Here is a 13133-nt window from a genome sequence, read left to right as displayed (position 1 = left end):
ATCAATTTTTATTAGAAAAGTCTACGAGAATTCAATTATTTAAATACAAAAATAAATAATTTATTGAATAATTGTAAGTTTCTTAAAATTGATTTCTCATAAAGAATTTTATCAACAAAATTTTTAAATAATTTAATTCCTTCGACGAATTTTAATAAAATTTTTCAGAATATATAATTACATTTATTTAAGGAATTCGATTAAAATATTGTATTAAAAATAATTAAAATTCTTCGATGAGTTTTATTATTTATGAAAATAATTGAATTCCTAATACGAATTTTATTATTTAGAAAAATAATTGAATCTCTGAAAAAATGTTATTATAATTATGAGAATAATTGAATTGTTGCAAAGAAAATGATAAAAACTTTGAAAATAATTGAATTCCTGTGAAATTTTTATTATTTATGGAAATAATTAAATGTTTGCGTAGAATTTTATTAAAATTTTTTTTAATAATTAAATTCGTTTGGAAAATTTTATTAAAATAATTGAAATTTTGCCAAGACTTTTATTCAAACTTTTAACTATAAGAATAATTAAAATTTTGACGAAAATTTTTAAAAATTTAGAATTGAGAATTCAATTATTTAAATACAAAAATAAATAATTTATTAAAATAATTGAAATTCTGCGATGAATTTTTATATTTATGAAAATCTAAAAAGAATTTTATTATTTATAAAAAGAATGGAATTATTGTGAAGAAATTTATATAAAAAATTTGTAAATAATTGAATTCCTGTTGAAATTTTTATCATTTATTGAAAATAATTGAATTGGGGAAAATTTCTGAAAATAATTGAAATATTGGCAAGAATTTTATTAAAATTTTTCAAAATAATTGAATTTTGAAGAAGAATTTTATTATTTATAAAGAGAATTAAAATTTGTTTCAATTTTTTAACATATACATAATTGAATTTCTGCGAAGAATTTTATTATTTTTGAAAATAATTGAATTTCTGCAATTATTTCTAACTTCCCGTGTGGAAAAGTGAGGTGGGCCCACGGTGGGTCCCAGGTGGGCTTCCCAGGTTCTAGGTGGGTCCCAGCAGGGATGGCCCAGGTGGGCGATTCCTTGGCTTGTAACGGTGAATCCAGCCACAGCCCACCTAGGAAAAATCCAGCTGGGGCCCATAGATTTAGTTTTCATTCAAATTAATGAATAAATTGTTTATTAATAACAAATAAGTCGAATTATAAATAAATAACGTTATTATTTAACGATTTTTACTTTTTTTAATGAAATTGTGACCAAAAGCAAATTCATAAATAATGTTAGCATATATATGGGAATTAATATATATCCTTTCATTCATAAATTAAAAATTTATAAAAAAATTAGAAATTTGTTAATTAAATTATTAAACGGTATATATAATCACTAAATTGCATACTTATACGAATACAATGCAGAAAAATCGGAATAAACGCAAACCTAAGAAACAAATAAAATTTAACGCACGCGGGGATTGAACCTACGACCTACGGACTACTAGACTAACGCCCTAACCACTATACTACGGAGACTAACTACTGAACACCGACGTTTTATTGTCAGTGACTTGTTGATCTGCTGTAATGATTCAATAAAGCATTTACTGATACGAATACACCGTGACAAATAAATAGTTTAATAATAATAATAACAATATTAATAATGTAATAATAAACGATAAATATTCTTAAAATAATATTTATATTATTATGAAAAAAATATATCAATACATTTTTATTAAAAATGTGTTTTTTATTGTTTACAATCATTATAAACATTAATTTGTTGGTCTAAAAAAAAATTTTTTTTTAATTGTTTGGACTTAGAAATTTTTACTAATTAATTATGTGGACATTACATAAAAAAAAATATTGTGAATACATTTTTGTTAAAAACACGTTTTTTCTTAATCTTAGTCATTATAAACATTAATTTTTTGTTGAAAAAAAAATTTTTAGGTTTGGACTTAGAAATTTTTGCTTATATAATTATTGATGTGGGTCCTCAAAAACTGGGAAGCCCAGGTAGGACCCAGCTCACGCCCACTTATAATATTATTTCGCCTGACCGGAACCCACCGTGAGTGGGTCAATAGACAAACTCTAAAATGCTTCCGTAAAATGTTAACATGTTTGTCAATTGTCAATTCATGTACGAAGATGACCATAATTACATCAAAGTTTTATTATTAAATGTTAAAGAAAAACTAAACTATTTAATAATTTTCACTGTAAACGATTTTTGTTATTATATATAATAAATTTTACTAATGTTATATTGCAGTCGTTATTGTTTAAATAAATAATTGTTGTTAATTAGTAACTCCTGACACTAGCTTCCAGAAAGATGCAGTTTTTTTCTAATTTTGCAATTAACTAATTCGAACCACATGAAATAAAAATAATTTAAGGTTTTAACAATTCAAAAATTGTTTAAACAAATGATTGTTGTTATTTACTAATTTTTGACACAAAGCACCTAAAAAAATGCAGTTTCTTTTTAATTTTATATTTAACTAATCTGAAAAGTATGAAATAACAGTATTTTATGATTTAAACAGTTCAGAAATTGTTTAAACAAATAATTGTTATTGTTTATTAACTTTTAATACAAACAATCCAGAAACTTGCAGTTTCTTTCTAATTTTACAATTACTACTACTCTGATTAACTAATTGCAAAATAAGAAAAAACTTCATTCTTCTAGATGCTATGTGTCAAGAGTTAGTAAATAACAACAATTATTTGTTTAAACATTTGATAAATTGTTAAAATTAAAATCATAAAACATCCGAATGATTTACTATTTACATTAGTTAATTGCAAAATTAGGAAAAAACTGCAAGTTTCTAAGTTATGTGTATCAAAAGTTAATAAATAACAACAATAATTTGTTTAAACAATTTCTTAATTGTTAAAACCATAAATTATCTTTATTTTATGTTGTTCGTATTACTTAATTGCAAAATTAGGAAAAAAATTGCAAGTTTCTAAGTTATGTGTATCAAAAGTTAATAAATAACAACAATCATTTGTTTAAACAATTTCTGAATTGTTAAAACCATAAATTTTCTTTATTTTATGTCGTTCCTATTAGTTAATTGCAAAATTAGGAAAAAAAATTGCAAGTTTCTAAGTTATGTGTATCAAAAGTTATTAAATAACAACAATTATTTGTTTAAACAATTATTAAAATGTATTAAAAACCGTTATACCTTGATGAGTTAATTATTAAATAAATAAATTCAGCTGGAACAACTTTAAAATTTCAATAAAACTAAATGTCTGTTAGTGTAGTACAATAAAAGTTTATAATTATTGACAATAATAAATTGTTTAAAATAATAATGATTATTATTATTATGAATTAATTGTAGAATGATTTATTGTGAATAGTTATATTTAATTTTCAGACTTTTTCTATTATAATGTTAATATTTTTATGAAAATGGGAAGCCCAGGTGGGGCCCAGCTGGCTCCCAGTTTTTAACTGGGCTAACTTGGGCAGATTTCCACACGGGTTCTTCAAAATTCAATTTTTTTTTTAGTATTTTTAACTAAAATTCTCATTAACTCTAAAAACCCTGCTTATAACGTTATTTGCAAAATGCTAAACTAACTCGACAACAAAACGGAGCTTTGAACTCGTTACTTCAACCCAATTCAAGAAAAAAGTAGAAAAGAAAAACCGTTTTTTTAAAAGCACGAGGTGAATTTAATAAAACTGATACGTCCATACAGAATCCGATATCTGGCCTACTTTTAAATAGACATTTCACTATTATGGGGGGATGGGAAAATTTAAGAAAAAAAACAACAAAGCGTCAACAATGAAAAAAAAGGGAAATCGAGAGAAAAACAATACTGAAAGGAAAAAAAACTAGGTAATTAGTTGTCGACGAGAGTGATAATGACATATTCCAGATATTTGTTCGTGTGTCATTAAAGCAAAAAAAAAAAAAATATCAAAGACTAAAAATATTTTATCGAGAGCTGGAAATTGACAGTCTAATTTTTAAAAAAAAAGCTAACGGTAAAGCTGATAATTATATTACTGTTGTCAAAGGAGGTCAACAAAATTTCAACCCGAAAGCTAAAAATTAACACCAATCTACTAATTTACAAACAAATTTAATTTACCCACAATTTATGAACTAAATTGAAATGAAAAAAAAAATTAAAATTCTCCTCAACAAACATTCTATTTAATTAATAATCAAACACCATCTCTCACGTTTGAAATCAGTTTACACTACACAATCTGATAAATTTACATATTTCCCCACAAATACATTTTCCTGTAAACTCATAAATTTGTCTAAATTAATTAAATTTAAATCCAAAGAATTAAAATTTACAGATCGGAAACTAATCGAATTCGTTACGAAAACATTTGTGAAAAGATACAAAAATAGGTAAATTTGTAATTCCGGGTAAAATGAGGTAGGTAATCATTCTCAAATCCAAAGCTTTTGTCGAAACGGTCGAAAGTTTTATGAGAAACAGAGAAATCAGTATAACAAGAAAATGTATAATCAATAATACGCATTGAAAAGAAAACTAAAGGATAGATAAACGATCGGAAATTCACACAATTATGAAATTTAACCATTTGCAAAGATTTCTCACATTTTTCATTTTTTATTTTAAATAAATTATTTCAATAATTATGGAAAAGAAAATGTTATCTTAACTCTGTTCTTAATCTCAGCCGAGACTAATATTTGTGGCGCATGTACCGCTAAATATAACACCAAGAGCATATCAGAAACTGAACGTTGACGTTTAGTCATTGTCCATCTATCAGTCATATTATTGCAAAATTTTCAGCTAAAATAAATGTTCTGATTTCTATTCACTAGATATAGATATCGTCATGTGTTCAAAACACCACAGTCATAACCTCCTAAAACAATTTTTTTTGCAAATTTAAAATTCAAAACTACTCCAAAAACAACTCTTGTTTATTCAATATAAATTTCATCAGGAAATCCATAATGATTTGTATGAAAATTTTTCCATTCCCTCCCCAAAGAAGAAAAATAAAAATTTTTACAACAAATTTTCTGTATTGTAACGAAACATAAGATGGCGGGTATAGGAGAGAGAATTGAGAAGGAAAAATTATATTAGTTGGTTTGCGCACCTGCAAATTGCTTGAGTCCTCGTGTTTATTATCTGTTTCCATTTTCATCATTTTTTAAAAGGGGCGTGAATTGCACAAATTTGTAGCTGATTTTTTGGACGGCACACTCGTTGGTCGTTTAATTTCGCGGGAAATGAGATCAAATAAATATATATATAGGGGAAAAAAACACAAAACCGGACACACACTGATATATAGGACTGCCTAACACGAAGAATGACGCTTACGGCTCTTCGCCATGCACAGGAAGTCGATGCACCATTTCACTAGCACAACAAATCGAAAACAATTGTCATATTTAAACTTTGGACATGGATGTACTGGTTAACTTATTTTTGTGAAAATAGAAGACTTCTTTTTCTCTCGATTATAAATAAGTCTTGTTTAGTTGCTTTTATATTGAGGAGGAGGAGTGGATTAAACAGTATTCTTAAGAGAAAAATTTGCCTTTACTCGCCTTCAACCAAACCAGTACACCAGTCAACCAGAGTATCCAAGCAGGCGGACCGAACACAACCGATGTAAATCGAAGAGCTGCCAGGTACCCTCACCAAACGCAACTGCGCTTGCGCTACAAAAATGATATGAACCGCGCATTTTTTTAAAACGTTAAAAAAGTCCAAAATGTAATTTGATCAAAATTACAAATTATGTCAAACGTTAAATCCATATAAATGTCATTCGATATAATGTGGCTTTACACAAACGTTTACTTAATAAAATGAGTTTATCCAAGAAATTGTTTTTCAGCAAATGGGCTAAATTATTCAAAATAATATTTTAGTAACCATCTTGTCAAAAAAGCAGCGAATCATTATCTGTTTAGACAAGTCATCCGTAGAGGAACTGTAATTTCTTTGGTTTCTTTGTCAACATTTTCTATTCTTCTAAGGTTAATTTTAAATTTAAAAAAAAATTTTCAATAAAACAATGTTTCCATGAGAAGCCTACATATAGAGTTAAAAATAAGAGAAAAAAATATACCTATTTATTACTATATAAACAATAATTAAACATTAAAACTAACCTCAAAATAAAATTCCAAGACAATATTTATCCTAATTAATTTTCCGAACTGGTGTCGCTCGTTCCCTTATGGTATGTGTCAAATTTATTATGACTTGACGTATGGTTGGAATTTTTAACCTAAAAAATAAAAACAATTTCAATATACCTTTAATATTAATTTGTGTGATTATCAAGATTTATATTGATAAACATAAATTTCAATAAATTTTTTTTTTAATATTGTTATTTATAATTAATAAATTAATTATTTGTTATTTACTATATGTTATTATATATATTTATAATATTAAAAGTAAAACTAAAACTAACCTCAATGCACAATTTAATTTTCTTCTTCTCCTTACTGTCATATATTGCACCTATAATTTAAACCTGAAAAAAAAATTAATTCGCATTAAAATAATTAAACTATTTATTTACTTATTTATTTATTCATTAAAAAACAATACTTATCTTAATTAATTATACAACACGTTTGTATATTCCATTCTGCACAGATTATCGTAAACAAAACAAAACTGCTTTACCAACAAATTCTTTATTTTGAAATTTGACACAACTATAGGTAATTTCACTTTCTGCATTATCGACTCGTGGTACGAGTTACCGAAAATATGCTTGAAATAGTTTGTACATCACCACGGCGCTAGTAGTACAAGCGCGCACTGGTGGGGACGCTCGAAGTGGTGGGGACACGGGTATATAAGCAGGCGCCCGAGACGAGACTGGCACTTCATGCTCAACTGTGTTACAGGTAAGCAATAGTACCAAAGCCTTGTTAAGGCAGACCAACTTAAGCTGTATTACAGCAAAGCCTTATTAAGGCAAACGGACGTAAAGCTGTATTACAGCAAAGCCTTATTAAGGCAGACGGACGTAAAGCTGTTTTACAGCAAAGCCTTATTAAGGCAGACGGACGTAAAGCTGTATCACAGCAAAGCCTTATTAAGGCAGACGGACGTAAAGCTGTATTACAGCAAAGCCTTATTAAGGCAGACGGACGTAAAGCTGTATTACAGCAAAGCCTTATTAAGGCAAAACGGACGTAAAGCTGTATTACAGCAAAGCCTTATTAAGGCAGACGGACGTAAAGCTGTATTACAGCAAAGCCTTATTAAGGCAAAACGGACGTAAAGCTGTATTACAGCAAAGCCTTATTAAGGCAGACGGACGTAAAGCTGTATTACAGCAAAGCCTTATTAAGGCAAAACGGACGTAAAGCTGTATTACGGCAAAGCCTTATTAAGGCAAACGGACGTAAAGCTGTATTACAGCAAAGCCTTATTAAGGCAAACGGACGTAAAGCTGTATTACAGCAAAGCCTTATTAAGGCAGACGGACGTAAAGCTGTATCACAGCAAAGCCTTATTAAGGCAGACGGACGTAAAGCTGTATTACAGCAAAGCCTTATTAAGGCAGACGGACGTAAAGCTGTATTACAGCAAAGCCTTATTAAGGCAAAACGGACGTAAAGCTGTATTACAGCAAAGCCTTATTAAGGCAGACGGACGTAAAGCTGTTTTACAGCAAAGCCTTATTAAGGCAAAACGGACGTAAAGCTGTATTACGGCAAAGCCTTATTAAGGCAAACGGACGTAAAGCTGTATTACAGCAAAGCCTTATTAAGGCAGACGGACGTAAAGCTGTATTACAGCAAAGCCTTATTAAGGCAAAACGGACGTAAAGCTGTATTACAGCAAAGCCTTATTAAGGCAGACGGACGTAAAGCTGTATTACAGCAAAGCCTTATTAAGGCAAAACGGACGTAAAGCTGTATTACAGCAAAGCCTTATTAAGGCAGACGGACGTAAAGCTGTTTTACAGCAAAGCCTTATTAAGGCAGACGGACGTAAAGCTGTATCACAGCAAAGCCTTATTAAGGCAGACGGACGTAAAGCTGTATTACAGCAAAGCCTTATTAAGGCAGACGGACGTAAAGCTGTATTACAGCAAAGCCTTATTAAGGCAAAACGGACGTAAAGCTGTATTACGGCAAAGCCTTATTAAGGCAGACGGACGTAAAGCTGTATTACAGCAAAGCCTTATTAAGGCAAAACGGACGTAAAGCTGTATTACAGCAAAGCCTTATTAAGGCAAAACGGACGTAAAGCTGTATTACAGCAAAGCCTTATTAAGGCAGACGGACGTAAAGCTGTTTTACAGCAAAGCCTTATTAAGGCAGACGGACGTAAAGCTGTATCACAGCAAAGCCTTATTAAGGCAGACGGACGTAAAGCTGTATTACAGCAAAGCCTTATTAAGGCAGACGGACGTAAAGCTGTATTACAGCAAAGCCTTATTAAGGCAGACGGACGTAAAGCTGTATTACAGCAAAGCCTTATTAAGGCAGACGGACGTAAAGCTGTATTACAGCAAAGCCTTATTAAGGCAAAACGGACGTAAAGCTGTATTACAGCAAAGCCTTATTAAGGCAAAACGGACGTAAAGCTGTATTACAGCAAAGCCTTATTAAGGCAGACGGACGTAAAGCTGTTTTACAGCAAAGCCTTATTAAGGCAGACGGACGTAAAGCTGTATCACAGCAAAGCCTTATTAAGGCAGACGGACGTAAAGCTGTATTACAGCAAAGCCTTATTAAGGCAAAACGGACGTAAAGCTGTATTACAGCAAAGCCTTATTAAGGCAAAACGGACGTAAAGCTGTATTACGGCAAACGGACGTAAAGCTGTATTACAGCAAAGCCTTATTAAGGCAGACGGACGTAAAGCTGTATTACAGCAAAGCCTTATTAAGGCAGACGGACGTGAAGCTGTATTACAGCAAAGCCTTATTAAGGCAAAACGGACGTAAAGCTGTATTACGGCAAAGCCTTATTAAGGCAAACGGACGTAAAGCTGTATTACAGAAATAATTTTTCCCATCACTTTCAACATTTATTTTTAAATGTAAGTTTTTTAAAAATTATATTTAAAAAATAGTTAAAAAATAGTTTTTTTTATGGAAAACATTAAAAAATTAATTAATTTGTAATTACTTTCTCTTTTTCAGCACTAAGTAAATCTCTTCAAGGACATTGAAAAGGAGGAACCTCAACAACCGGAAATACAAATTTCTACGTTGGACAATATAGTGCTTAATTGCGGTTATAATTTAACAAAACATTATTCGGTCCTGGTGGTGATGGCTTTTTGCCATTGTACATACCAGGGATCTCTTGAGATCCGAACCAGCCTGTAAAAGGCATACCAGGTTTTTTAAGAAATTAAAAAACTTGCTACTTCTTTTATTGATTATTGTTTGAATTTTTCAAATTTTTTATAAAAACAAAAGCACATTTGTGTTTTTTTTTATAAATTAAAATAATCAATAATAGGAGGGGAGGTAATTTTGTAAAAGACATTTATTTCTTTAAATTTAAATCATTTTTCTCTTTTTTACTTATAATTTAGTTTCAGTTTAACGGTGTAATTTTTAAATTTTAATTTTTTCAAAACATTTTAACTTTATTCAACATTTCACTTTAATTTTAAACTTTTTTTTTAACAATTTCAATTTCTTCTTTTACAAAATTACCTTCTAATCAGAAGTACCCTTACCAAATGCAACTTAGCTTGCACTACAAAAATGATCTTGTTGGCGAAATGAACCGCGCATTTTTAAAACATTTTATATTTATACATATAAAGTACTTTAGATGGACAAGTTTTATTCTACAAATAGAAGCATTTTTGTCGCGCAAGCGCAGTTGCGTTTGGTGAAGGTCTGGCAGCTCTGGTAAATCGAAGAAAGACGATAAAAAAGTCAAGTCTAGTTTCCAAGTTTCACGTCAGATTGTGCTGTTTTCAATTGGAAAAAAGGCGCCAAAATTTAAACTCTCGGAAAACAAAAATTAACTTTTCTTTCTTTAATATAACATTTTTTTAAAATAAAATAACTTTTTCGCTGCATAATTATTAATATAGTTTTTAATTAAAGCTTTTTCAAAATTTTCCGATAATTTATGACTTTTTAAACTAATCATAATGTCCATTAACTAATAATGAATATCATAGCATTCAGATAGCATTTAACGCATTTAACTCAATGCTAAAAAATCATAAACGAAATTTCGTCAGAAAACTAAAAAATATAGAAATAATTTTCTAAATATAGAACAATAAATATATAAACTTTTATAATTCTTGGAAAAACTAATAAAATATTAAGTAAAATTAGTACCTTAATTTATTTATTGAAAAATAGTCGAATATTTGTGACTCGCTCCGCAGAAACGAGAAGTAAAAAATTAGGTTATGTTTGAAATCTCCAGAATATGAAAATATACAAAAGGAGATCAACTCTCAATGTAAATTACTAATATTATTTTTTGTTACGTCTAAAATAATTAATAAAATCGATTTTAGTTGAAAATTAAACCCCGAATCTTTTAAATAAGGTGTAAAAGTAACACAAACATAACCTTAAAATTATTTCCCAAGTTCTTCGGAGCGTGTCAAATTTCAAATTCTCATTAAAAATACTCACATATTTAAATATATTTGGATGATAAATACTGAAACATTTCGGACTGAAAAAATTATCACACAGTAGGAAATAAATTAATTAATATCAAATAAATTAATTAATATCTAATAAATTAATTAATACTAAATAAATTAATTCATATCTAATAAATAATAAATTAGTTCATCTAAAATAAATAATAAATTAATTACTGATCAATTAACGGCTATTAAATACGGTCGATGACAAAATTGCGAATCTAAACATGGATAGTAATGTCTGTAGCAAAGATAAGAAATTCCAAATCCAATGAGAGATCCAATTAAGACATCTGGAAAATTATATTCTTTTTTATTCTTTTCTTTGTATTGTATTTTTCCTATTATTTTTCTTTTTCTTCTGCTTTCTTTTAGGTCCTTGAATTTGGCGTCGACACTGAGTGTCAAAAAATATTTTTTCCACACGAAATCGAAACCAAAAAGGAGAAATTAGTGACATTTTGGTCTCAAATAATCTCAAAAATAAATTTTCGACGCTAAATTTAAGGAAATTTTCTTTCATATTGCAGCACAAGAAACATTTTTTTTTTAAAGATTACCAAAAAGTTACCTTGCCAATGATGATGATAGTCACAAGTTCGACTCAAGGCCACAATAAGTGCAATTCCCAATGGAATTAAAAATGCACACAAATTCCATGAATATCCCTTTCCACTAATTGCGAATGTGCGTAATTTTCCAGCTAGATAGAAGGCAATAAATCCGCAACTAGCGAACGCAACTGAAATATTTGCAAAAATAATAAACACTTGATTAATCAAAAAATAAAAAAGTAATTTAAAATAAATAAATAGTTTTTTCCATTGGAGTTGATTTTCTACAAATAAATACAAAAAATAAATAAATAGTGTATAGGAAAATTGAATAATTGAATAAAAATAAATTATAAAAAAAGAGTAAAATATAAAAATGGACAAATATCAAAAATACATTAATCTTACACGAGCAATGTCCGCTTGGAAATGATTTTCTGCCTTCCTTTATAACATCACGATCGCCATTACAATTTAATTCTGAATTTGTGTCTCCATTAGGAAAACAACGCCAGAAAAAATCTGGCCTCGGTCTACCTAAAGAATAAAATATTCCAATATATAAATATCGTCAAAAATGTATTATTTTAGTAAAAAATTTTGAATTTTCTCACCGACAATTAATTTTAAAATATCTACTATTATTCCGCTTAAAGATAGAGCTAGTGTCGAAGAAAGGACTCCTTGACGAAGATCAAACTTATCCTTCGTTATTTGGAATGTAATCACAATTATAGCAAATGGTGGAATGAAGACGAGAGGCTAAAAAATATATTTCAAATTAAACAAATTAAACTAAAAATAAATAACAATAAAGCCTCGTTCCATTCAAGGCCACAATAAAAATAAAAAATTACCCATAAAACATTTGTTGGTACATAATCCTCTTTTTGGGGATTTTTGTACAACCACAATTCTTCAGGATGAATTTTCCTCTCAAAAGGTTCTGCATCTTCCAGCTTCCTAAAAGAAATATTCAATATTCAATAATAATGTTTAAAAATTTTTAAATTAATTTACCGATAATCATTGAATGAAATATTCAATATAAATAATAAAATATGAGAATATTAATTATAAATAAAATATTCAATAACAAACATAAATCTAATATTTAACAATAAACATAATTTTGAATACAAAATAATTAACAAAAATTGCAAAAATTATCGCAATTTTGCCAACGACAGCAAAAGGAAACATATGGTTCTAATTATTTTACAATATTGAAAATTACGAACATTTACCAAAAAAAAATATATATACAATTAATTATTACAATATAGTACAGTATAAAAGCTAGTCTTACAAATTGAAACTGAAAATAAAAGAAAAAATCATTTAAAAATATTAATACTCACAAAAATATCACAGCCAGGAATGCTCGAAATAAAATTTCTAACCAAAAACCTCTTGAAAATTCAGCTTCTTTGGCAACAATCATCTTTCCTGATTATTTCTCATCATTTCTACAAAAGAATATCACAAAATTAATCAAAATTGTACGTTAAATAATTGACAGAATATTCGGTTAGTAAATAGAACTTTTCTGAAAAATTCGGTAAACTTTCCCGGCATAATAAAGATTAAAAACAATTATACAAATGACTAATTCCGTAATTCACCTTAAATTTAATGGGTAATAAACGTCAGGAGTGTTATTAACTTTATTTGATTAACAATCAAAGTAAAAAAGAGATTAAAATTATTCAAACATTTGTTTCTTTTGTATGCGGAAAAATTATGTGAATGCTTTTTCCTACTGCTCTTCTTGGAATTAAATTATTGAATGACACCAAAACGGCATTACGGCAAAACGGGCAAAACAAATCATTGGAAATGAATCCTTATTTTTGATTGGCTGTATGACTGGGTCCAGAAGAAATGAACGAATACGAT

The 13133-nt window shown here is 28.6% G+C and overlaps 2 protein-coding genes across 3 annotated transcripts in view; both read right to left on the bottom strand.

Moving 5' to 3' along the window:
* LOC122510662 (beta-TrCP) overlaps positions 1–5672 on the bottom strand; it is a 39616-nt gene extending 33944 nt beyond the window's left edge. For both annotated transcript variants that reach the window (XM_043625458.1, XM_043625459.1), the window contains exon 1: positions 5150–5672. In XM_043625458.1, coding sequence (XP_043481393.1) covers positions 5150–5200 — 51 coding nt within the window. In that variant the 5' untranslated portion in view covers positions 5201–5672. The remainder of the gene's footprint in view (positions 1–5149) is intronic.
* A 4673-nt stretch (positions 5673–10345) lies between these two features.
* LOC122510686 (phospholipid phosphatase 5) lies at positions 10346–13035 on the bottom strand. Its single transcript, XM_043625509.1, has 7 exons — positions 12860–13035; positions 12596–12703; positions 12092–12197; positions 11849–11996; positions 11643–11771; positions 11252–11422; positions 10346–10973 (listed from the first exon to the last, which is right to left on the bottom strand). Exons 2-7 carry the CDS (start codon positions 12676–12678, stop codon positions 10858–10860), a joined length of 753 nt encoding a protein of 250 aa, XP_043481444.1. The 5' UTR covers positions 12679–12703; positions 12860–13035; the 3' UTR covers positions 10346–10857.
* Between the last annotated feature and the right edge of the window lie 98 nt (positions 13036–13133).

The sequence above is a fragment of the Leptopilina heterotoma genome, unplaced genomic scaffold (genome assembly GCF_015476425.1).
Source record: "Leptopilina heterotoma isolate Lh14 unplaced genomic scaffold, ASM1547642v1 Lhet_73, whole genome shotgun sequence".
Taxonomy (NCBI): Eukaryota; Metazoa; Arthropoda; class Insecta; order Hymenoptera; family Figitidae; genus Leptopilina; species Leptopilina heterotoma.
This window is presented reverse-complemented; position numbering and strand designations above follow the sequence as displayed.